We start from the raw sequence: 23400 nt of genomic DNA on the forward strand, positions 1-23400 counted from the left end.
CCCGCGGCGTCGCCGTAGCGACGGGGTCTCCCGCGCGGCGCCCGAGGGGTCGGCCCCGGCCTGGCCGGCGGGCATGCGGAGCGCGGGTGCGGCCGGGAGGAAGCAGCGGGCGGCACCGGCCCTCCTCGGCCCCGCCGGGCGGCGCCATGTCCCTGCTCTGCGTCCGCGGTGAGTCCGGCCGGGGCGCTCCGGGAAGGGGCGGGGTCGCCGCCTTTCCTTCGTCTCTCCTGCCTGGGGCGAGGCGCGCGGGTTCTCCGCCGGGGCTGGGGGGCGCGGGGGGCTGAAGTCAGCTGGGGGGTCCCGGAGGGCGGGGGGCCTCGAGGGAGCCGCTTTCGGTGGGGCAGCCGCTGAAGAGCCGCGGGGTGGGGTGGGGGGGGGTTCAGCAGCAGCCCAGCCCGGGGGCCCAGGCGGGCCAACAGGCGGGCATCTGCCTGGGGTGTTTGGGGCGGGGGCGCGCTGCTCCCTCATCCCCTCCGGACTCCCAGCCTGGCGGTGAAGGCTTTCCGCCTGGGGACCTGCCCTCCCCGGGTGTGGGCTGGAGCCTGTCCGGGGAAGGTGGCCCCTTGGGGGTGCCAGGCTGCGGGAAGCCGCTTCGGCTCAGCTGAGCCAGAATTTGCTGGGGGGAGCCCCGGCTGAGAAGCCGATTCCGGGCGAGGGAGAAGCGAAGCGAAGCGAAGGGGGCGGGCGGCGGCTCTGACCTGCAAAAAAAGGCCGCCAAAAGAACCGGCTGTTTCGGCGGGTCGTAATCTCTCTGCATGAGGTGCCCGTCAGGCATCCTGCTGATTGCCTGTATTAAAAGCGGGCAGCGCTTGAAAATGCCTCCTGCTCCCCCCACTCCTTCAGGGTCTGGGTCTCCCCGGGGTTGCCCTGACCAGCCCCCCACCCCCACCTGGAGGGTCGGAGGGTCAGGGGGAGGGCCTGCCTTCGCAGCCTGAGACGGGCACGGCCAGGGGAAGGGATGCAGCTGGCACCCACAGTCTGCCCTGCCACTGGAGCCCTTTGCATGGGACCCGGAGAGCCTGGGGAGAATTGGAAGCCTGGCCTTCTTTCGGAGGCTGAAAAGGGGGGGCGGCTCTGGGGCAGGGGTCGCTGGCTGAGGAATTCTGGGAGTTGAAGTCCACAAGTGGCCAAGGTTGGAGACCCCTGTTCTGAGGGGCTCGTTCTCTAGCACGAAAACGTCTAGGCCTTCAGCCCAATTGCCTGGGGGGGCTTCAGGGGTGCCTCCTGCCTGGTTTCTCCTGGAAATGACCCCTCCAGGAACCTTTGAGCTCAGCTGGGGGGACTTCAGGGGTCCTGTGGGAAGGAAGCCTTCAGGTGTCCCTTCCTGAGCTTCACCCCACCTGGTGCCTCACCTGGAAGAGATCACATCACGCAGTGAGGGGCTCCTCCTCCTCCTCTCTTGTTCTCATGTTGGTGTGGGGGGGCGCTTGTCTCTTGGGGAGGGGGAGCTGCCAACCCAGCTTGCTAGGCAGTGGGGTCGAGGGGGCTGGCTCTCTTCCTTCCCTGCCCCACTGCTTGCAGAGGCGGCAGGGTGGGGGGTGGGTTCCTGGCGCTTGGCAGACTGGGGGCCTCATTGCTTTTACCTGTCCAGAAGCCTGACCCAAGCGCATAGCTCGATGTGTGTGTGGAGGTTCCCAGCCACCCTCCAGGCCACGGTTGTCCCCAAGGAGCTTTTCATTCAAGAGGCAACTGGGCTTCCTTGATTTTTCTTTGAAGGCATTTCCCTTCTCACCCAAGACGCTTCTTCAGGGAAAGGAAAAGCACCTTTGGGAGCAGCAGCCCCAGACTCTCCTCCCCCCCATTGCCTTCTTTGCCACCTCGAAGGCTTCCGTGGGTGCTGGAGGTTGTAGTCCCAGAGGATCCCTTGGGGGCAGATTTTTCTGGCAGGGAGGCTGGCCAGTAGGGAGGCCTGCCTGTCCTGGGAGCCTCCGGGTGGGGAGAAGAAAAGGCCTCGTCCGCTGTGGCCCTTTGGAGAGGGCGGGGGCCCCTTCCTTCCAAGCGGGATTCTCCCCTCTGCCTGGCTGAGCCAAACGGATCTCTTCCTTACGTCGTGGTCGTATCCTGAGACACAAGAGGCGTCCTTTGTCCTTCGACAGGTTAATCAAGGGTTCTTGGTCATCCTCTCGCAAGGGGCTCCTGGCCGGGCCCAGTTCTGACAGGCAGAGGTGGTTTTAAATGTAAGAGTAAAATTTCAGGAAGAAGGAAGGCAGCGGCCCCCCCCGGGGAAGTGCCCCCACCCCCTGAGAGAATCCTTGGCACTTGCAGGCCGCTCCAGGAATGGAGCCCCCTCCCACTCGGGAGGAGGAGGAGCCCCTGGTAAGAGAGGGAGGGGGCTCCCCTCTAACTCTCCGGGACGGTGTGGGGGGGGCAGGGCAGGATGCATCTTTCCCCCTCGCTCTGGAAGACAAGACTCTGGAAGACAAGGAGGGGAAGGAAGTTCAGATTGGGGGGAAGGAGACGTTCTTGGACTCCATCTGGTGGGGGGGTCTCCCTCCTCCAGGCCACGGTTGTCCCGGGGTGCTTTTTCTAGAGGCAACTCGACTTCCTTGGTTTGTTCGTTGAAATCCCTTCGCTTCTCACCCAAGAAGCTTCTTTGGGAGACGAAGGTCAAAGGACACCCCCCAGGAAGTCTGGGTTCTGCTGGACTTTTTCTCTCCCCCCGTTCTTTTAATGAAGCGTTTTAAGTGGAGGCAGCAACCGTGGAGCCCCACACTAAGCAGGGGGTCGGACTAGATGACCTCCAAGATCCATCCCAAGCCTTCTGAATAATAAGCCATTAATAATAATAAGCCAATAATAATAATAATAATAATAATAGCCCAGGGCCACGGATGATCTCTCTTGGGGCCAATGCCTGAATTAAATTGGCATGGCTTTGGCGGTGGGATTGTGCACAAGGAACCAGGAACCTGGAATCCCGCCCTTCCCTTCGAAGTTCAGACGAGGAGGAAGCCGCTTCTCTTCCTCCTCTGCCTTGGCTGGATTCCCGGCTGCTGGGGGAGGAGGAGGAGGAGGAGGAGGAGGGTTTGATTTTATATATTGTATTTATTTTATTTTACATTGCCCTGAGGCCAGACCTTTAAACTTTGCGGGGGGGTGGGGGGGGCTCCGTGTTGGGTGCGTAGTTGGAAAAAAGGGGAGGAATTGAGCCCGCCTGGCCTCGGGAGACAGGAGGGAGGGGAGGAGCCTTCGGAGGTTCTGTTATACCTGTGGTAGAGGAAACCTGGCCTCCCTCGAAGGGCTCTTTCCCTGCGGGGCCTTTTGAGCGGCTCTCTGTCGTCTAGCACTAGCAGCAGCGCTTAGACTTGTATGCTGCTTCCTAGCGTCTCATGGCTTTACTCCCAGCTGTGCTGCCTGGGGAATTCTGGGAGTTGAAGTCCTCCTGGCTTAAAGGGGCCAAGGTTGGAGAGCCCTGCTTTACGGCACTCTCTGGGCTTTTTACAGTGTTGGCCTCTTTCCCCAACAATCTGGGTCCTCACTTTACAACCTCGGAAGAATGGAAGGCTGAGTCCACCTGCCATCCTGCATTCTAGGGAAGGACAAGAAAGAATGGATGGAAATTAAAGGAGGAGAGAAGCAATGGGATTAGGGAGAGACTCCCGGACAAGTGAGGACGATTAACCAGTGGGACCACTTGCCACCAGAAGTTGTGGTGGTCTTTAAGAAGAGACTGGACAGCCCACTTGTCTGAAGTGGTGTAGGGTCTCCTGCTTGAGCAGTGGGTTGGACTAGAGGACCTTCAAGGCCCCTTCCAGCTCCATTCTGATTGATTCATTGACCGTTTTTAAATAATGGACTAAATTGTATAGTGATTTAATACTTAGTGACCGTTCAAAGTTACAATGGGATTGAAAAATGTGACTTTTGACCGTTCTCCACGCAACCGGTGCAGCCTTCCCATGGTCACAGCATGGAAATGCAGCCCTGGAGAACTGTCTCATGTTTATGACGGTGTTCAGGGGTCACATGATCCCCTTCTGTGACCTCCTGATGAGGAAAGTGAATGGGGGGGGAGCCAGATTCACTTAACGGCCATGTGACTGACATTAGAATCCGACTTCATTGATTCACTGAATGGCAAGGAAAGTCCTAAAATGGGGCAAAACTGGGGGGCTCCATTGTGGTCGGAAGTCGGGGACTACCGGGGTCCCATGGGCCTTTCCCAGGCAATGCCGGGGGGGGGGTTCATTTCTCTTTGGGGGCAAGCCGTGGGGAGATGGGCACGGGCAGACCTGCGCAAGGAAGGCGCCCATTGCGTGCCTGGGGGCAACTACGCGCCCCGCTCCCCCCCAGAGCCCTGCCCGCCTTGTACAGGTCCCGCCGGAAACCCCCCAGGAAACCAGCTTTGCCCTGGGAAGGAAAAGCGGAACCTCCACGCAAGAAAAGGGCCGAGTGGGCAGCTCTCAAACCTCGCCCAGCATGGAGGGGCGGCACGTTAGTCCAGGCCCCTTTGCAGAAGCTGCCGGGTGGGGGTTGGCACTGGGGTGCTCGGCGCTGGGGCCTGCCCATTGCCCCATTGGAGGGCCACCCAGAGAGGGAGCAGCAGCCCTCGGGGCGGCCCCCCAGGGTCATCTCCCAACAGGCCAGAGGGGCCAAGCGGTGCCCCCGACCCAGCGTGAAGGGCGTGAACTGGCCAAGTGTGGGTCTCTTCCCAGGAGGGGGAGGAACGGGGCAGGCAGGACCCCCGGGGCAGGCAGTGCAGGGGACGCCGTCCTCTTTCCCAAAGCAGCCCCGCCCTAAGCAGAACTGAGCACAGGGAGAGGCCGGAGGCAGCCAGAGCTGGAAGAGAAGCTCAGGAGGCAGCCAGCCTCTGCCTGGAAGGGGAGGAGGGAGCTTGGGGGAGGGTCCTGGGGGTGGTGGGGGCTTCGGGGCTTGGAGTTTTACCGCTCCCAGTTGCTGCAGAAGGACAGACGTCGGACCTGGCCAGCTCCATCCCTGTGCAGGCCTTGCTTCCTCCCGGGGCCGGAGCTTGTGCCACAGCAGCTGGGTGGGGTTGGAGTCTGAGAAATGGCCGGGGGGGGGGGGGGGGCACCTGCGTCCCTGTTTCCCGGGGTCCCAGATGAGCTGCTTTCTGGTGGTTCTGGGTGGCCCTCGACTTACAACAGCTCAGTTAGTGACCATTCAGAGTTAAAACAGCGCTGGAGAAAAGAGTTATGACCGCACTTACGGCCCTTGAATTATCCCCGTGGTCACCTGGTCAGTATTCAGGGGCTTGGCAACTGGCATGAACTTATGTCGGTTGCTGTGTCCCGGGGTGGGTCCCGCGATCCCCTTTTGCGACCTTCTGGCAAGCAAAGTGAACAGGAAGGCCAGGTTCCCTTCCCAGCCCGGTTACTAACTTAGCAATTGCAGTGATTCGCTTAACGCCTGGGGCAAGGAAGGTCCCCAAATGGGGCAAAGCTCCCTTAACAACTCTCCTGCTCAGCAGCCAAACTTCTGGGCTTGCAGGGGGGGGGAGAGGAAAGCCCCTGGCCCAGGGCTGGAGAGGAGTCAGGCCAGCTGACCAGCCTGGAGCCCCATCAGCCTAAGGTCAGTTTCAGCTGAGCCTGTTTGATCTCTCCTCCAGCCAGCCAGCTTCGGAGTTGGGTCTGACCAGATCCGGCTTGCGTGGTTGGCCAGGGAACCTGCCCAGCTGGGCTGTTGCTGTGGAGGAGAGGGAGGATCCAGTGTGTGCCCCCACAGGCACCCCCCAGAAGGCCTTCAGGCACCTGTGGCTGGATGTGTCCATGAGAGCCAGCAGCTCTTCCGCCCCTCCCCCTTTCAGTGGGATTTCTGCCACCTGCAAGGTGGGGGGGGGGAAGCCCCTCGGGAAAGGGCCATCAGAATGTGGGGGGGGTCTGCACTGCAGCCCTCCTCAGCTAAAGACGGAGGCAGGCTCCGCACCCGTTGGCAGTCCTCCTGACAGGCTTCGGGGGAGGGAGCCAGGGTTCAAGTGGGGGCCGTGCTTGGAAGGCCCACCCAGTGAACCTCGGAAGCACAGTATGGACCCCTGGCAGGCAGTCCTTGTCTTACGACAGATTGCACAGGGACTGTTCAATGTTGTAACTTGTCTGGAAAAAGGGGGTTGAGATGTTCCAAGTTCTGACGGTCAGTTGTCTCCCCCACCCACCCCCCCACCCCCACAGCACAGTCGGCTGCATCTGCAGTCACAGTGACTGCTTTTGGCCATTGTGGGCTGAAAACCCTTCGGCCAAACCGCCCGGTGGGTTAAAAGCTCCATGAATTGGTGGCTGTTGCCCTTGTGCTGCGACCCCCGAAGGTGAGGCCGCTTCTGGAGAAGAGCCGCAGGAGGGGCAGAGATCTGCAAGACATGGGAGCGGGGGAGGGGTCTCCAAGCTTGGCAACTTTAAAAGCGGTGGGCCTCAACTCCCAGAATGGAGCTGGAAGGGACCTTGGAGGTCTTCTAGTCCAACCCCCGGCTCAAGCAGGAGGCTTTACACCGTTTCAGACAATCTCTGCTTAAAAGCCTCCAGTGTTGGAGCACTCACAAGGTCTGGTGGCCAGCTGTTCCACGGGTTAACTGTTCTGTTAGAAAGTTCCTCCTTAGCTGCAAGTTGCTTTTCATCCGTTGTTTCTTGTCCTGCCTTCGGGTGCCTTGGAGAAGAGCTTGACCCCCTCCTCTTCTTTGGGGCAGCCCCTGAGAACCTGGAAGGCTGCTCTCCTGTCCCCGCTGGCCCTCCTTCAGACTAGCCAGGCCCAAATCCTGCAGCCGTTCTTCACATGTTTTAGTCTCCAGGCCTTTAGTCGTCTTGGCTGTTCTTCTCTCTTTCCAAAGTCTCAACCTCTTTCTTGTAACGTGGGACCAAAACCGGACGATGCAGCCTATCCCCAGTGTGGCCTAACTAAGGCTTTATGAAGCGGCACTAATACTTCATGTGATTCGGATGCTATGCCTCTGTTTGTGCGACCCAGGATGGTATTAGCAATTCCTGTGAACTTCAACTCCCAGAGTCCCCCAGGCAGCGTGGCTGAGGCACCCCCGGCAGTCCCTTCTGGGACCCGGCCCCACTCCTGCCTCTGCTGCCTTCCTGATGCTCGGCTAGGAAGACGCCGGGCTGTTTGCTCAGGAGCCTGCAAACAATGCCTGGCCTGCGTCATCCTTGGCTCAGTTGCGCGGAGGCAAACAAACAGGGATTTGCAGCAGATGGGACCCGTCGGACTGGCTGCGTGGCGTCTCTCAAGGCAGACGGGCAGGTGGACTTCCTGGGCAGGACTGGACGCCCGTCCAGGGAGCGGAGCATGGCAGAACGGCCTCTCCTCCCCCCCCCCTTGAATGCCTGGGCACCAAAGGAGGCCTTTGCCTCTCCCCTCCCCCAAAAAGGGTGAAGAGTCCTCCCCCCTTTCAGAAAGCTCCGATTTCTGCTTCTGGAAATAATTCCCTCCTCCCAAACCTCTGGGGAGTTCAAATCCTAGAAATATCCTGATAGTTGGACACCTCCTCCTGCAGGGAGGGAGGCCTTGTGACTGCACTTCGGACCAGAACATCTGTTGCTTAGTGAGCCGGTTGTTAAATGAGCCACCCCTGGTTCTACACCAGCAATTTTAAACAGTTTTTAAAAATTGTATTTAAAATAGTGATAAAAGAAAAACGAAAGAAACAAGGAAAACAAATACGGATAGTTCTCGACTTACGACCACAAGGGAACAGAAACCTTCTGTTGACAAGCGAGACATTGGTGAAGTGAGTGTTGCCCCATTTTACGACCTTTCCAGCCACGGTTGTTAAGTGAATCCGGCTTCCCCATTGACTTTGCTTGCCGGGAGGTCTCCAGGGGGGATCCCGTGATTCCCTAGGACACCACAACCGTCATAACCGCGAGCCAATTGCCGAGTGTCCAAACGGTGATCAGGTGACCATGGAGGAAGCTGCACTAGCCATAAGCATGAAAAACGGTCATGATAAGCCACATTTTTCAACTTGGAACGGTCACAAAATGAACTGTTGTAAGTTGAGGAGTCCCTGTACATGATTTTAAAAATGCATATCAAGTTCTTTAAAAAGAGTGGAAAAAAAAACACGACAGGAAAGCAGGAAATCTAACGTAGGATATGTCGTCGTAACTTTGAATGGTCACTAAACAGACTGTTGTAACTGGAGGACTCCCTGTCCTAGCCGCCTTCCCTTGTTTGGGGATTGTGTCCCGTCTCTCCTGCTCTGCCTGCCTGAGCCACTTCCCTTGCTTTGGGTTCCTACGAAGCAGAGCCTGCCCTGAAAGTAGCTGAGTCGGCTAGAAGACCTCTAAGGCCCCCTCCCAGCGGTGTTCTGATGGCAGCGACAGATTGAATGATAGCACCACGACAGCAGCGTCTTTAACCTGGGGGGTTGTAACTCATCCCTGATGCTGCTTTCTGTGATGATGATTCAACAAGTTTAAGTTCCTTGGTCTTCCTTCGCTTGCTCAGGCGGAGCAGGAAGAACCTTCGCCGGGTTGTAGGACGCCCCAAAGCGAAACATCATAGAGTTTCTCAGCCTGGGCGGCTTGGAGAGGGGTGGACTCCAACTCCCAGAATTCAGCTGTGCTGGCTGGGGAATGCTGGGAGTTGGAGTCCACCCCTCTTCAGGCTGCCCAGGTTGAGAAACGCTGCCTTACCCCACGTCCTCACTTGTGATGCCGTCCCTGCCAAGGCAAACGGGCAAAAGGTTTTCGGGGGAGGGGTGTCTTTGGGAGATGCCGGCACAGACAAACTCTGCAGACGGCGCTCCTGCCTGATCAAGAATCCGAAAAGAGCAAAGACTCCAGGCAGAAACCTTAAAAGTTGTGGGTGCTCCGTCACGGGTGGTTTTCAAAAATGCCGGACTGGGGTGGTATAACGTCTCCTGCCCTGGTTGGGGGGTTGGACTAGAAGACCTCCCGGGTCTCTTCTGGCCCCAGGATTCCATGTTCCGTGTTCTGTGTGTTTCTTGTTGGCTTCCGGTGTTTAATATGGGACCGTAGACAACTTTGATGTAGCTCCAGAATCCTCCCTCATTTTCCATGAACATATTCTTGGAATCGAAAACCCCCCACAGAAATTCTCTCAGCAAAGATTTTATTTTCTGAAAATACTTCCTGGATGTTGGAGAGTGAACCGCTCGGTCATTAAATGGATGCAGCTTCTTCCCTCTTTGGCTTGGCTGGTGGGAGAGTTGCAGGGGCCCATTGTGTGACCCTGGGATGATGCCGCAGCCCTTATTCACAACCGTCCCAAAGGTGCTTTTCCAAGGGGCCAGTGGACTTGCTTTGTTTTTCCCTGAAGACCTTTCGCTTCTCGTCCAAGAAGTTTTTCCACTTCTGAAGAGGCTTCGTCTGTCAGAACTGAAGAAGCTTCTCAGGGGAGAAGGGAAACGCCTGCGACAAAAGAGCCCAGTTGCCTCTTGAAAGAAAAGGAAAAGGAAGGAAAGTAGCCCCTCTTTTATACCTGGGACATTTTAATCATTGGGTTATTATGAAATATTTCTTGGTGCCCTTCAGCCCGGTTGCGCCTGCTCTGGGACTACGCCGTGAGCATAATTGCGCTTCCCGTTGTGTCGTCGGCTTCCCTGGGACGGACCCTACGGAGGGCAGCAGGCCACCCGTGAGCCAGTCGTGGCCGCTCCTCACCAGAATCCCACGGGGTGGGGGGAGGTTCATGCAGGGGTCCAGCTCCTTTGTTGGGGGCTTCGTGGGGGGAGACAGGCCCCCCGTGGTGCCTCCGGTTCCCTTCTCCGTGGGGCCAGAGGGCAGAGAAGGCCACCAGACTGGGTGTGGCAGTGCCGGTCTCAGTTGTGTGGACGGAGGTAAGTCGAGGACGGCTGCCTGAATAGGGATGCGCCCGACCATTTGCAGAGTGGGGAACGGGAGGCCCCTGGGATGGAAGCGGGGGGAGCTGGGACAGGAAGGCCCCAGAACGTGCCCTCCCCCCTGTGCCTCTAGAACGGAGGCCCCCAGGCTCCCTGTGTTGCTAGGCAACATGTGCCCATCAGCCACAGCCAGCTGCCACTCTGGGCAAGGGGCCTTCCCCCCCCTCCTCCTCCCCTTGCCTGGAAGGCAGGTTCACTTGGGCCCCCGGTTGAGCCTCAGGGAGGGCGAAGGGCCTCTTGTGGCTCTTTGGGGGCCTGGGCGGTTAAGAGGGCCGGCCTCCGTTCCCCAGAGGTTGGGGTAGCGGAGGAGACAGGGTCAGCTTCCTCGGGGACCGGGGGGGCTGCTTTGACGCCAAGGGTCCCTGTGGCCCGGAACAGCAGCCCCGCCCAAGAAGGAATCCCAGGTGCCCGAGGTCCCTGTCAGCCACACGTCCTGCTTAACGGAGGCGGGGCAAGTGAGAGCAGAGGCGGGGGGGAGGAGCCCCTCAAGGCAACCTTTAAAGCGGGGGGAGAGGGGAGGTCCAACCGTGGCCACTTGTGGACTTCAGCTCCCAGAATTCCCCAGCCAGACGAGGCGGAGCCTTTGACTTCTCCGGCCTGCGTGCATTTCCGTGTGCCGCTGGGGCCTTTTCCCTGTTGGCTTCCTGTCATTCCCTTCTGCCTTGGGGTAAGGCCAGCCCCCCCGTTGGGGTTTGGGTTTGGGTTCGGGGTTCCTCCAGAACAGTCTCGACACTTGGCAGCTCCATAGAGAAGTCCAGCAGCTTTCTGGGCGACGTTTTTGGGAGTGTTTTGTCCCTCCTTCCTAAGGAGGGGAGAGGGAGGGACTGGCCTGAAATCCCCCAGCCGGCTTCGGTCCTGAGGGAGGAGCAGAGCTTGGATTTCTCAGGAAATGCCCTAACCACTAGGCCTCGTTGGCCCCTCGTTGGCCTTGCGAGCTTTTGGGCTGGGGCTGGATCCCATCCTCCCTCGCCAGAGTCTGTGGCCCTGGGGACCCAGCCGGACTGGATCCTCCTACACCTTCGTCCCAGGACGTGAGGGTTGCCCTTCCTTCGTGGGGCGTTTTTCTAAGCGGACGGTCACCGAGGGCCCCTCCTCCCTGCCTTCCCCGCCTAGCGAAGTGATTCCCCCCACCCGGGGTGGGATTCCACAGGTTCTCACCTATTTGCCAGAACCGGCTTGTTGGAAGAAATCTCCTTTTGTCTTTTTCCACCCTTCTTGCACTCTTGGCAGACGGCCTAGACTTACTGTCTCCGAAGGAGGTTTTTTTTTCTCCTTTGCTGGTACTTTCTTAAAGGGGAAGGGTTGTTTTAAGCTTTCTACACTGCTGTTGGGAGGAAATACTCCCCTGTTGGAGTTAGCGCTTTGAAGAAATAATTGAATAACGAAGCAGAGCTGCCAGAAAGAAGCTTTTAATGACAAGGGACCAAGATGAGGGACATTCAGCAAGGCTTCTTGGCTAGCTAGAAAGATTGACATTCGAACGTGAGTTTACATACCCTTTTTTGAGTTTTGGTCTAAAACTGGTGACCGTTCAAAGTTACAATGGCACCGAAAAAAGTGACTTATGACCATTTTTCACCCTTACGACCGTTGCAGCATCCCCACTGTCCTGAGAGGCCGGGCGAGGAGAAGTGCCCCTTGATGTGAGTGACGTCGAGTAGGCCACGCCCACCCAGTCACATAATCAGCAAGCCACGCCCACCAACTAAGCCACGCCCACAGAACCGGTTGTTAAAAAAATTGAATCCCCCCCTGCCCCCCCCGGGGTGAAGGAGGTTTGGGGAAGGTTTTGAACCTTCCGCTGCTCCCAGCGCCTGACCTCTGGCCTCCCCCTTTCTCAGGCACCCACAACCGCCCGGGGGACCGAAGTCTCGCTTCCTGGCAGGCTTTGTGGCCTTTTGGTCCACAGGTGAACTTACACCTTCCGCTCCCTTCCCTCCTCTCCCATTTCCCGAAATCCACCCCCCCCCCCCCGTCTCCATCCCCTCCGTTCCCTGAGGCCCGGCCTCTGCGCTTCCTCTCCTGAACTCCTCCTCCCTTCCCTTCCCAGCCCCAAAAGTGCCCCAGACGCCTGCCGGAAGGGCCTGAGACCTGCCAGCCCACCGAGAGAGGGACCCTCCTGTTCATTCGCCCCCTCCCCCTCGAGGGGGCTTCTTTGCCTGCCTCCTCTGGGGGTCTCCGGGTCCAACTGGGCATCAAGGGAGCCCCCCCTCTGACCCTGCCCCCGCGGCACCCGAAGGACCACCTTCGCCAAGGGTCCAGGGGAATTCAGGCAGTCCAATGGAGCCCCAAATTTCTCTTGTTAAGTGAGACATTTCTTTAAGTGAGTTTTGCCCCGTTTTACGACCTTTTTAGCCACAATTGTTAAGTGAACCGCTGCAGTTGATAAGTTCGTAAAGCCGGTCATTAAGTGAATCAGACTTCTTCCCCATGGACATTGGCTCTCTGAAGGTCACAAAAGGGGATCAGGTGACCTGGGGGCACGGCAGCTGCTGTCATAAGTACGAGTCAATGGCTGAGCGCCTGCATTTTGACCAGGGGACCAAGGGGACGTTGCAAAGGTTGTAAGTGTGGAAAAGGATCATAAATCTCTTTTTCAGTGATGATGTAACTTTGAACAGTCATTAAATTAACTGTTGTAAGTCGAGGACTAACTGTACCATTAGGGCAAGCGAGCAGTCAACGGTTTCTTCCAGAGAAAATGTTTATTAAATGCATCCGAACTCCAGGAGACGCTGCGCAGCTGGCAGGGTGGCCAAGGCTCTGGCTGAGGGCAGCAGGCAGACAAGGCTGCGCAGTGGAGCTTCTCCACCCGGCTCCAGGCAGAATCTCTTGGGCAAGTCCTCCCTCCCTTCCCTCCCTCCCTTCCTTCCTTCCTTCCCTCCCTTCCTCCCTCCCTCCTTCCCTCCCTTCCTTCCTTCCTTCCTTCCCTCCCTTCCTCCCTCCCTCCCTCCCTCCCTCCCTCCCTCCCTTCCGGCAGCAAATGGGACAGGTTGGATGCCCAGCAGCCCCTCCTGCTCATTGTCCCCCGCAGAAGAGCCGTGGGGTGGAGAATGGTGATGGGGCAGGTCCGGAGGTGGCACTGAGGGGCGCAGAGGGTCCAGGCTGCAGCCTGCTCTGCCCTGGCACCTCCCTTCGCCAGCAGCAGTTGGCACGAGCCTTCTTGTGTTGCCAGGCCTTCTGTTTCCGTTTCCCCAAGCTGGGGCCCTCCGAACACGCCAGGCCACACACGGTTGCCATGATGGGGCCCTGGCCGGCCTCTTCCTTAAACGCCCTGGAGCTTTGCGGCTCACCGGCTCTGTCCCGAGGGGGCTGCACTCCTCCCTCTGGCAGCCTGGTGACACCCTGGCGGGCTTCTTCCCCCCTCCTCCCTGGTGGCTCTGCCAAGCTCCCCTCCCAGGCCACGGGTCCCGCCCTTCCTCCCGCCCCTCCACTGTGCCCGGGGGATTGATCCTGCCAGCCTACCTGGAATGACACCAGGTGCAGCAGCGCTTGCCACCTGATGCACTCCTGGCGCCTGCCAATTCCTCCCCGCATGGTGTGTGTGTGTGTGTGTGTGTGTGTGTGTGTGTGTGTGTGCAGCAGGAGGCTGGGGATTAGAGGGCTCTGGGTTTAAGCCGATCAGGAAGGCTTGTCAGGGACTGGAGGGTGCTGGGGAGGCGCACATCTGGAGCTGAGCTCTCTAGAGGGTCTGGCTGTCCTCCAGGCACCCCCCCTCCCCGCCTCTCCTGCTGGCCTGAATGTGCCCTGGGCCAGCAAGGGGTGGGACGCTGCCTCCCCCCAGGCCCCACAGCAGCCGTCCCACCCCAGGGCAAGAGGCGACCCCTGCCAGAGAAACGTCTTAGCCGAGGAAGGGAGGAGGAGGCTCCCTGGCTTTTCAGGGGCCTGGGAGATGGCTAGCGAGCCCTGGAGCTGGAGGAGGTCAGACCCTTGGCCTGGGGGGGCTGCCTCCTGCCCTTCCCCACCCTTCTTGCTGGACCAGGATTGCTCTTTGGCGGCCTTTGTGTGGGGCCCAAGAGGCCCCTCGGTCAGAAAAGGCTGTTCCTCACCTGGGGTCATGCCCCTGTTAGAGTCTGACTTGGAGGACAGGGAGTGGGAGTGTTTGGGGAGGAAACTGGGGAAGGGCACAGGCTGGCTGGGCATTCAGAGGAAGACCCAGGCCCACCCCCTCTTCATCCCAGGGCATGCAGGGAGGAGTGGATAAGGGAGAAACCTAGGTGGTGTGGTCTACGGGGGAGGAAAGGGCCTTGATCCCCTTCATGGGTTGCAGTGGACGTCTTCAAGCCCTTATCCTGCCTGTTGTTGTTTTTCATATTTATAATTTGTATGTATTTTGAGTTTAAACCACATTTCTTTTCGCAACTGTTTGTGGGGGAGTTTTTTCCCCAGTCAATGATAATCGGGGCTTTGAAGCCAAATTGAAGGAATTAAAGGGACTTCACCTGTTTTTGCGACTTTGTTGCTTTTGTATCCCACCCTGGGTCACACACCTGGGACCTCACTATGTTTGGGGGAGATCCTGCCTGTTAGGGAAGTTGCAGCTCCCCCTGCTGGAATCCCAGGGTAATTTCATCCAGGCCCCTCTGGAGCCGTTCCTGGGGTTTGTCTGTCCCCCGTTTTTCTATCCCCACGTATGTCTGAGATTTGTATTCAGGTGGTTTTCCCACAGAGTAAAAACAATACACATTTTAAGTGAAAGGTAAGAGAAATAATAGAGAAAGCAATGAAACAGAAGCAAAGGAAAAGAAGGAATAATAAAGAAATGGTTTCCCATCTTCTTAGCCGCGGTTATAAACCCCATGTATATTCTCTCCCCCCCCCCCCAGGTCTCTAAGGTTCCCCTGAAGTCCCCTTCTTTCCCAACCAGGCTAGGCCCCCCTTTTCCTGGACGGAGCCTCATCGCCAGGAGTGATGAGTCCGGAGAATAGCCTGGGGGGTGGGCTGGGGGGTTTCTTCCTCCTTCCTGCCCCCTCCCAACATCCAGCACCCCGAGAGTAACCCTGGAATAATGACCTTCTGCTCTCTTCCTCCTCTTTTTCTTCTTCTTTTTTCCCCAGTGAAGAAAGCAGAGCTCCAGGGACCCCCAGGTAGGTGCACGTTGGCTTCGGGGGTGGGTGGGGGTGTTAGCTGCTCTCCCTGCCTTGGGGGATGGTCTTCCCGCCTGGGCTCCCTCCTGTACCCACAGGCAGGCTCTTCCTGCCTTCTCCCCTTTGGGGCCCTCTGGGAGCCTCCTCCTCTGGAAGTGGGGCCGCCCTCCAGTCGGGGTGCCCCTTCCAGAAGGCCCTTGGGGTGGGGGGGAGGATGGCCTGCTCTGCCTCGTTGCCTGTTTCCCGTGCCCCTTCCTCTGAAGGCCTGGCAGCAGCCAACGGGTTTAGCCAACCAGAGCTTCACCCGGGCCAAAGCTCCCAGAGACCGAATGCTCAGGCTTCCTTAAAGCTCCCTTGAGGAGGGGCCCAGGGCCCCTTCCCTCGCCCCCTCAGCTGTGAAAGAGCCAGGTGGGCCTGGGTGTCAACGTCTCGGGCCAAAAGGAGGCCCCGGAGACCTCCAGCCCATGGAAGAGAGGGCTGCCCTGGCTCGTCTTCTCAAAACCAGGCTGGGCATTTGAGGAGAAGGTTCCCACCCTGGAGACGTGCCCGGCTGGGTCGGGGGGGGTGACATGCGCCCTGGGCTGTCAGTCACAAGGCCCTGGTGGCCTCCCGGGTGGCTGGTCTGCAGACCCCATTCAGGAAGTTGGCCTGCGGGGGGAGGGACCAGCCTCCCTGAGCAGGGGAGCCCCCACCCCACCCCCAGCCTGAGCCAGCCGGGAGCGCAGGGGGCCTCTTGGTGCCTGTGGCCCTCGAGGACTTCGGCCTTCCTTCCTTGGGGCAGATTTGAAGGCGGCCACTGGGACAACCTTTAGATCCGGTGGGTCTCCCTGACAGGGGCAGGATCTGGAATCGGGGGGATGCTGGCCTCTCCTCTCGTGGGGCAGCTCTCTGAGCTCTGCTTTGGGTCACTCTGGTTCGGATGATCCGTTTCCTGCAGACCAGCTGCCCAAAGGGAAGGTTGGAGACCCGATTAAATTGACCTGGTTCTGTTGGATCCGGTGGTTGCCTCTCCTCGGGGCTTTCTCAGCCTTCCCCAATCCCTAAAGGCAGGGGGTTGGACTAGAAGACCTCCAAGGTCCCTTCCAACTCTGCTATTCTAATCCACACAAACTCTTTCTGACAGTTCAGGTCCAGGGGGAAAAGCTGGCCGCAATTTTAACCACCGTTGTCCTCCTGAAGGCCCGTTTGTCAAATTCTGGGGAGGAGGGGCAGTTTTCTGTTGGCAAAGAGTGGCCGGTATTTGTGTCTCGTGAAAGAAAGAACAAAAATGTCTCTCTCTCTCTCTCCAGATAAATTCAACACTTATGTAACACTGAAGGTGCAAAATGTCAAGAGCACCACGGTTGCTGTTCGTGGGGCCCGGCCGTCTTGGGAGCAGGACTTCCTCTTGTAAGTGAAGCACCCAATCTCCCCCCAGGGCCTGGCCAGAGCCCCCAGGCCTTCCCTGGCAGTGGATCCGCTGGGGGGCAGTTCCTGCTGATCCTGCACCTCTTAGAAGCCCTGGATCTGGACTCCCGGGGAAGCAGAACCGGAGTTTCCCTCGGCAACAGGCCAAGGCCAAATGTTGTCTCTGGATCTGAACTCGTTGCGCTTTATAATGCAACCAGTTGACTTGGGAGTTCATGTCATGGACTTGCGTGGCCACTGAATTCTAGCGGATGGGCTCTGAAACGACGGGCCTTGCATGGAGGCGAATGTTTGGCCACAAAGGCGAAACCGAGGTCCTTTTGCCTCTCTAAAAACTCCCCTGGGCTTTTCCCTGGAGGAGGGCTGTCCCCAAAGGCAGAGCCCTTGACCTGGGAGGCTCTGGTGCCTCCTCCTCCTCTTCCTCTTCCTCTGCCTAGGAAGCCTTGCATTTCTGGGCCTAGAGCGGCCTCTAGTGGCCAAGCAGCACCAGTACAGGGCCGGCTCTTCCCCTTCCTTGGGCCCAGCCGGGGTTTCCTTCCCAAAGAGGCAGGTCCAGAGTTGACCTCTGCCCGGAGGGGGGCCCCGTGGGCCAAATGGGCATTGGGGGCCTTGGCAGGAAGACTCCCGGGTGAGGAGTTCACCCCCCCCCATTTACTGACATCTCTCTCCTCTCTGCCTCCCGTTTCTCCTTTGCAGCGAGATCAGCCGGCTGGACCTGGGCCTGATTGTGGAAGTGTGGGACAAAGGGCTGATCTGGGACACCATGGTGGGCACAGCCTGGATCGCCCTGGAGACCGTCCGGCAGTCGGATGAGGTCAGTTGCCCCCCAGCCCAGCCCCTTGGAGCCAGCCTCCCCTTCTGGGCTGCAGGGCGGCTTCCTCGGACCTCTGGCTTAGTCTTCCGTTCTGCAGGCGGTCTCCAGGTTATGACTGATTTTGCTCCTTCCGTCACGGCCCCAGGCCTTCTCCGTGAGCCCTGCAGCGCCTCCCTTGCCCACCCCACCCTGGTCCTCGGCACACCTCCCTCGTACCCTTGCACACCCCTTGCACACCCCATCCAACCCTCGCATCCCCCTTGCACCCCATGCCCCCGAGCCTTGCCTCGCACCCTTGTGCACCCCACTTGCCTCTCAGCCCCTCCCTTGCAGCCCCCCCCCCCCGTGCCTCCCACACCAAATCCTGCCCCTTGCCCTACCCTCCCTTGTGCCCTCCCCTGCCCTCCCCGTGCAGCCTTGCCGTGCCTCTTTGCCACTCGGCACACTCCCCACGTTGTCCTAAGCCCCCCCACGGCTCCCATGGACCTCGCACATCGCCCTCCCCTCCCCCAGCCTCACTGCGCCTCCCTCGTTGCAACCCCCCACCAAAAGGAGCCACCGACGTGCTTGTTGCCCTCTGACTTGGTTGTGGGGAAATGGCAGGAAGTTGGCTCGCCTAGTGACCGTGGGAAGGACGGCAATTCCTGCCCCGATGGCCCTTGTCCACGGAGGACGCTCTGGGGGTCAAGACAAGGCAGCTCCTCCTCCACTCCGAGACAAAGATAAGGCCACCTATTCTGAAGTATGGGGGAGAATAAGAGCCGTAGCCCCTAGGCTTCTATGCCACTTCCCAGCCCCCTCCAAGCGGTTGGCAGAGTCCGCCTGTTGCCCCCAACAATTTTGGGTCCTCATTTGACAAACCTCGGAAGGGCGGAAGGCTGAGTCGACCTGGAGCCGGTCAGGGTCGAACTGCTGGCTGTGGGGATGCAGAGTTCGCCTGCGACCTTGAACCCTGAGCCACCAGGGCCCTTTCCCTGACACCTTTCAGGGAGGGAACCAGGGCCTCTTTCCTGGTAGGGCGCCCTCCTTGTCGGAACCGCTGCTGAGGCCTGCCTGGGGAGGGGGTCTTCCGGAGGGAGCTGCCGGCGCTTGAATAGCTCAGCGGGGGACGGGGGGGGGAGCCGCAGCCTCAGCCGGAGGACCGAGGAGGGCTTAGCCCAAGAGAGGAACCCGGAGGGAGGTTTGGGGCCCTGCAGCTGCAGGAACCTTTGGCCGTTTCCTTCCCTGGGATTTTAGCCCTTGAACCCTGAGGCCTTTCTGACTTCGCTTGTCGGAAGGTCGCAAAAGGGGACCTGGGGACGCAGCAACGGCCCTAAGTACGAGTCAGTTGCCAAGCCTCTCAATTTTGATCACGTGGCCGTGGGGGTTCTGCAACAGCCCAGAGGGGGGAAACATCGGAGTCCCTTTTTTCAGTGCCGTTGGAACTTAGAACAGTCACTAAGTGAACTCTCGTAAGTCGAGGACTGCCTCTATTTGACTGAAACAGTCCCTCCCCTCCCCAGATTTGGCTAAATCCGGCCTTTCCCAGCCGCTCCAGGTTTGGATCCTGTGAGATGCCCCTGTGGGGGGCTTGCCGGCTCTTTTCTCCTGCCCCCCCTTGAGCAGAGAGATGCACCCGGGGAATGCGGGGGAGGGGCTAGGGAGGGCGCCCCTTCCCCAACCCTTCTTCACGGGGGCCGGTCCCAAAGGTGCTTTTTGCAAAGGGCAACTGGGCTTTCTGGTTTCTGATTTTCTCTGAAAAAGTTTCCCTTCCCACCCAAGAGGCTTCTTCGGTTCTGACTGCCTGGCAGGGAGTAGAAGCAGCCAGTTCCGTTTTTCGGTCGGTCAGAATTGAAGAAGCTTCTTGGATGAGAAGTGAAACGTTTTCAAAGGGGGAAAAAAAAAAGCACAAAAGCCCAGTTGCCTTTTGGGGAAACCACCTGTGGGACGACCGTGACCGAATCGTAGATCTTTTGCCAAGCCATTCGAAGTAGCCCTGGGGAATTCTAGGGACCCCCCCTCCCCCCCAAGGATGGAGGGGGCTGAAGAAGGCCTGGGGGAGGCGCCTCCTCCCAGCTCTGGAGTTGGGCGGGGGACACCCAGGCAGCAGCTGGCAGGCCAGGCCGAGGGGCTTCCCTGGTCCCCCCAGGAGATTCGGCCTTCTCGGGGCCTTCAGCCCCTGCCCAGGGAGCCTCTCTCAGGCCAGCCTTTGCCTCCCTTCAGGAGGGTCCCGGGGAGTGGTCCACCCTGGAGGCGGAGGTCCTGATGAACGGCCAGGAGGTCTGCGGCACCAAAAACCCAACACCGCACAAGATTTTGCTGGACACCCGGTTCGAGCTGCCGTTCGGTGAGTGCGCCCCTGGGTTGGGGGGGGGCGTTTAGCGGCAGGTTCCTTGCTGGGACTCCATTCCAGTGGGAGAGCCTTGACGGACAGCTGTCAGCAGGGGCTTCACAGCCCCTGCAGATCCTTTCCTTCGGCTGCATCCCAGCCCCTCGGCCAAGGCCCCAGGAGAGCGGGGAGGTTTCCCTTTCCCAAAGGCTGAAGGAAGGAGGGGCGTCGGCTCCCCCCGCTCTGGTCCTAACTGTGTGTGTGTGTGTGTGTGTGTATGGGGGGGGGGGGTTGGTTGAAGAAAATAAAAGGGGTGGGGACTTCGGGAGGACAGAACTAACTCACCCGGAGGTTTAAAGGTCTATGGAGAGCCACCTCAGTCACCCAGGCCAGAGCGCCAAGGACCAGGTGACAATAAAGACTCTAAATCTTCCCTCTGCCCACCAGTCAGTTAGAAGGGAAGAAGCTTCGTGGGTGAGAAGTGAAACCTCATCAAAGAAAAAACAATCAAAGTCCAGTTGCCTTTTGGAAAAAAAAGTGAAGTTCAGAAAATTAGGGAATAAAACACTGAATCATAATCACACACACACACACACACACACACACACGAGGCTTCAGGAGAGCCACTTTCAGCAAATTTAGCCGGATCCCACGGGCAAAAATGCTGCAGGTGAAGGATGGAAGGGACAGCCGGAAACTTCTCAAGAATAAGATGCCGGAAATCCTCCCCCCCCCTGGGAAGAAAGGGGGGGCCTAGGAAATGTGGGTGAAACACGCCCAAGAATGGAAGGTGGGTGGGGTGAAACGAGGAGGTGCCGCAGCAAATGGGAAATATTTGGAGGAAGAAGAAGCGAGCAGGTGCTCCCGAGGGAAGATAAAAGCAAGGGGGAAAAGGAGTCCCGGCCCAAAAAAGTCTATTTATCTGGTTATACTTCTTAACTTGTATCGTGCAAAGGTTTTGTCATATTTTATCTTGTAACGTAAAGCCCCCCCCCCAGAGTTACCTTGTGGTTAAGATGGGAGGTTAATGAAAGGGAGGGAGGGGATCTGCTGCAAGGAGGAAGGAGGAGAGGGCCAAGCGCAGGGCGTCTCCTTCCTTCCCCGTGTCTTCTCCCCCAAGAGCCCCCCACCTCCAGGAGGGACCCGGGTTGAACGAGGGAGGGCAGGAAGGAGTGGAAGCCCCCAGTCTCCAAGGATGGGCCCCCTCCCCCAGTTCATAGGGTGCCAGAGGCTGGGAGGGGCCCCACTGTTTTTTATGGTCAGCAGTCAGGCAAAACTTCTGGGTGGATCACGAGGCCCTTGATTTGGGAGGATCCCGGGCCGGCAGGGGTGGTTAACTGAGCCGACCTCCTGCTCCAGCTGGAGACAGGAAGCGGGAGGGCGGCCTGGATCTTGACCCTAGCAAAACCTCCATGGAGGAGATCCCTGCCCTGCCCTGCCCTGCCCCGGCTGGCTCCTTTGCCTGGAGGCCTTGGGGAGGTGGGGCAAACTCTGCCGCCTTGCAGGCCCCGAGCTGCCCAACCCTGCTTTGAATCGGGGCCCTGCAGGTGAGGAATTTGCTCAGAGCCACAAAGAGGCAAAAACCACGAAAGGGCCTCCACCAGAACGCAGGAGGGTCTTGGCAAGCTGGAAGAACGGGGGCAGAAGTCAGCAGGCTGGCTTAGGTGAGGCAGCCAGGCCAAATCCTGCCATCGGTCAGTCAGAATAGAGCTGTGAAGGGGCCTTGGAGGTCTTCTAGTCCAGCCCCCTGCTCAAGCAGGAGACCCTATAGACTATTTCAGGTAAGGGACTGTCCGGTTTCTTCTTCTTAAACATTCCCAGTGTTGGAGCACCCACCATTTCCAGTGTCAAGCAGTTCCACTGGTTAATTGTCCTCACAGGAAAGGTCTCCTTAGCTCCAGGTTGCTTCTCTCTCGTTCCATTTCCACCCATTGTTTCTTGTCCTGCTTTCTGGTGCTTTAGAGGACAGCTAGACCCCCCCTCCTCTCGTGGCAGCCCCTCAACTATTGGAACGCGGCTCTCCTGTCGCCCCTTCTTTTCTCTGCTCGTACCCGCGACCTTTGGGTAGTCAAAGTCAGAAGGGGCCCCTGGCAGCAGCGGCAGCTGCACAGAGGATCCGATTTTTACTGGATCACAAGTCGAGTCCAGAGCTCACGGCTGCCTATTGGAGGGGATGGAAGTGGCTTTTGCAGTATGTGGAAGTAAAAATAAGCCACAAAAACCGTAATACAAACCACAGCAACTGTTAAACATTGTTAATAAACCATTAAATTTAAAACCACATTTTGTACCTGTTGGGTAAGTTGAGCCCAGAGGAGACGCCAGAACTGCTGTTGAGTATCTCGGGGCTGTTTCGGCCATGGGGGGGCAGAGTCCAGGGTTCAAAGCACAAGAAGGCTGGTTTGGGTGGGGGTTTTGTGCCAGTTTCCCCACCGGAAGAGCCGTTCAACAGTGGCATGGATTCTCCTTCATTAGACAGGCTTGAGCAAAAGCCGGGTGGCTACTTGCTAGGATGCTGGAGCAGCAGTTTCCTTCACTAGGCAGGGGTTAGGCTAGATGATCTCCAAGGTCCTTCCCAGGCCGATTCTGTGCTCTGCCAAACTTTTGCTAGGAAACTTTGATGCGGAGGGAAGTTGTTAGCGTGAAAGGAGAGGCCTCTGGATCTGGGGTTTGCCTGCTTGGCCTTTTGCCATTCCTGGTTCTGTCCTTTAGCCCAGTAAAAAGGGTGGACTGGCTGGTTTTGGAGTTCCACGTTCACTGCAGCGACTCCATTGTCGTGACTGAAAATACTGTCAGGAAGATAATTGCAGGGGCCTCTGCTTGGTGGGGGGCTCTCCTTCCTTCCTTCCTTTCCTCGGCCTGATTTGGGAAGTGGAAGAAGGGGCCTGCCAGGGTGGGGTGGGAGTGATGCCCGGGGCTCCCGGAGAAGGGAAGCGGCTGCTAACGGGGAGACTTGCGAGGGGCAGCCCAACCTTTGGGGGGCCAGGAAATCCACCCGAGCCTCTGAGCCTCTGTGTGTGTGAGAGAGAGAAGAGAGAGAGAGAAATATGTCTACGCTGCTTGTCTATTTACATCTGTTAGTTTCTCAAAATGCAGTTCCCAAGGCAACATGAGGGGCTTTTACTTCAAATGTGCAGCCCAGTTTGCCTCCGTGGGCCGGAGTGAACCCCAAGGAAAAGGCCCCCCTGCTAACCGGGGAGGGTCCCTCCATGGCAAAGGGAGAAGGGGAGAAACCCCACAGGCCCCCAGATACAGTCCTGAAAGGAGGAAATGGAGGTTTTTAGAAGCAGAGGAGTAAAAGCCGTGGAAGATTCTGGCCGAGGGGAATGTGACCCACTTAAGAGGCCTGGCTGGATTGCACAGGAGGAGGGTGGTCTCTGGTGCCAGAAGAGACTCAGTGGGGATGAGAGGGAGGGGTCTCCACCCTGGAACGGAAGCCCCTCGAGACTGACCCCCTCCCCACCCCGCCTGTCCGAGGGGACGGGCACCAGGCCTCGGGGAAGAGGCCCAGAAGGTCTGCACCCACCTGCCTCCAACCGCCTTTGCCTCGGACCCAGGTGCCCAGGCAGATCAGAGGTGGGCTTGGCTGGGGAGGGAGCTGGCGGGGCTGCCCGGTGGGCCTGCCTGGTCTTCAAGGTTGGTGCCTCTTTGCTCCTCCGCAGACATTCCTGAGGAAGAAGCCAAATACTGGACCAAGAAGCTGAAGCAGATGAACTCGCTGGAGGAAGAGGAGGAGGAGGAGGAGGAAGAGGAGGTGGGTTCCTTGTGCAGCTCCCCAAAACCCCCCTTGTGCTGGGGACCCTTTCTAGCTGCAGCGGCACGGCCGGATCCCGAACTGGGTAGCCAGACTCGCACGGGGGGACTTGCTCACTGGGCCAGGGCTGGGCCCCCTCTGCTCGGGGGTCAAAGGGCAGCATGGCGGGAGAAGCTCTTCATTCCCATAGCCAGCAGTTCGATCCTGGCC

At 58.6% G+C, this 23400-nt stretch overlaps 1 protein-coding gene across 1 annotated transcript in view; it reads left to right on the forward strand.

The window, feature by feature from the left end:
• The window catches only part of LOC113423532 (uncharacterized), a 113307-nt gene continuing 89907 nt past the window's right edge, over positions 1–23400 (forward strand). Inside the window, 6 exon segments of the mRNA XM_087954243.1 lie at positions 1–168; positions 14878–14907; positions 16197–16296; positions 17011–17128; positions 19331–19454; positions 23099–23198. Coding sequence (XP_087810369.1) covers positions 147–168; positions 14878–14907; positions 16197–16296; positions 17011–17128; positions 19331–19454; positions 23099–23198 — 494 coding nt within the window. The 5' untranslated portion in view covers positions 1–146.

This window comes from Notechis scutatus, chromosome 2 (genome assembly GCF_049901735.1).
Source record: "Notechis scutatus isolate UNSWTSFEM ecotype Mainland chromosome 2, rNotScu1.2, whole genome shotgun sequence".
Lineage (NCBI taxonomy): Eukaryota > Metazoa > Chordata > Lepidosauria > Squamata > Elapidae > Notechis > Notechis scutatus.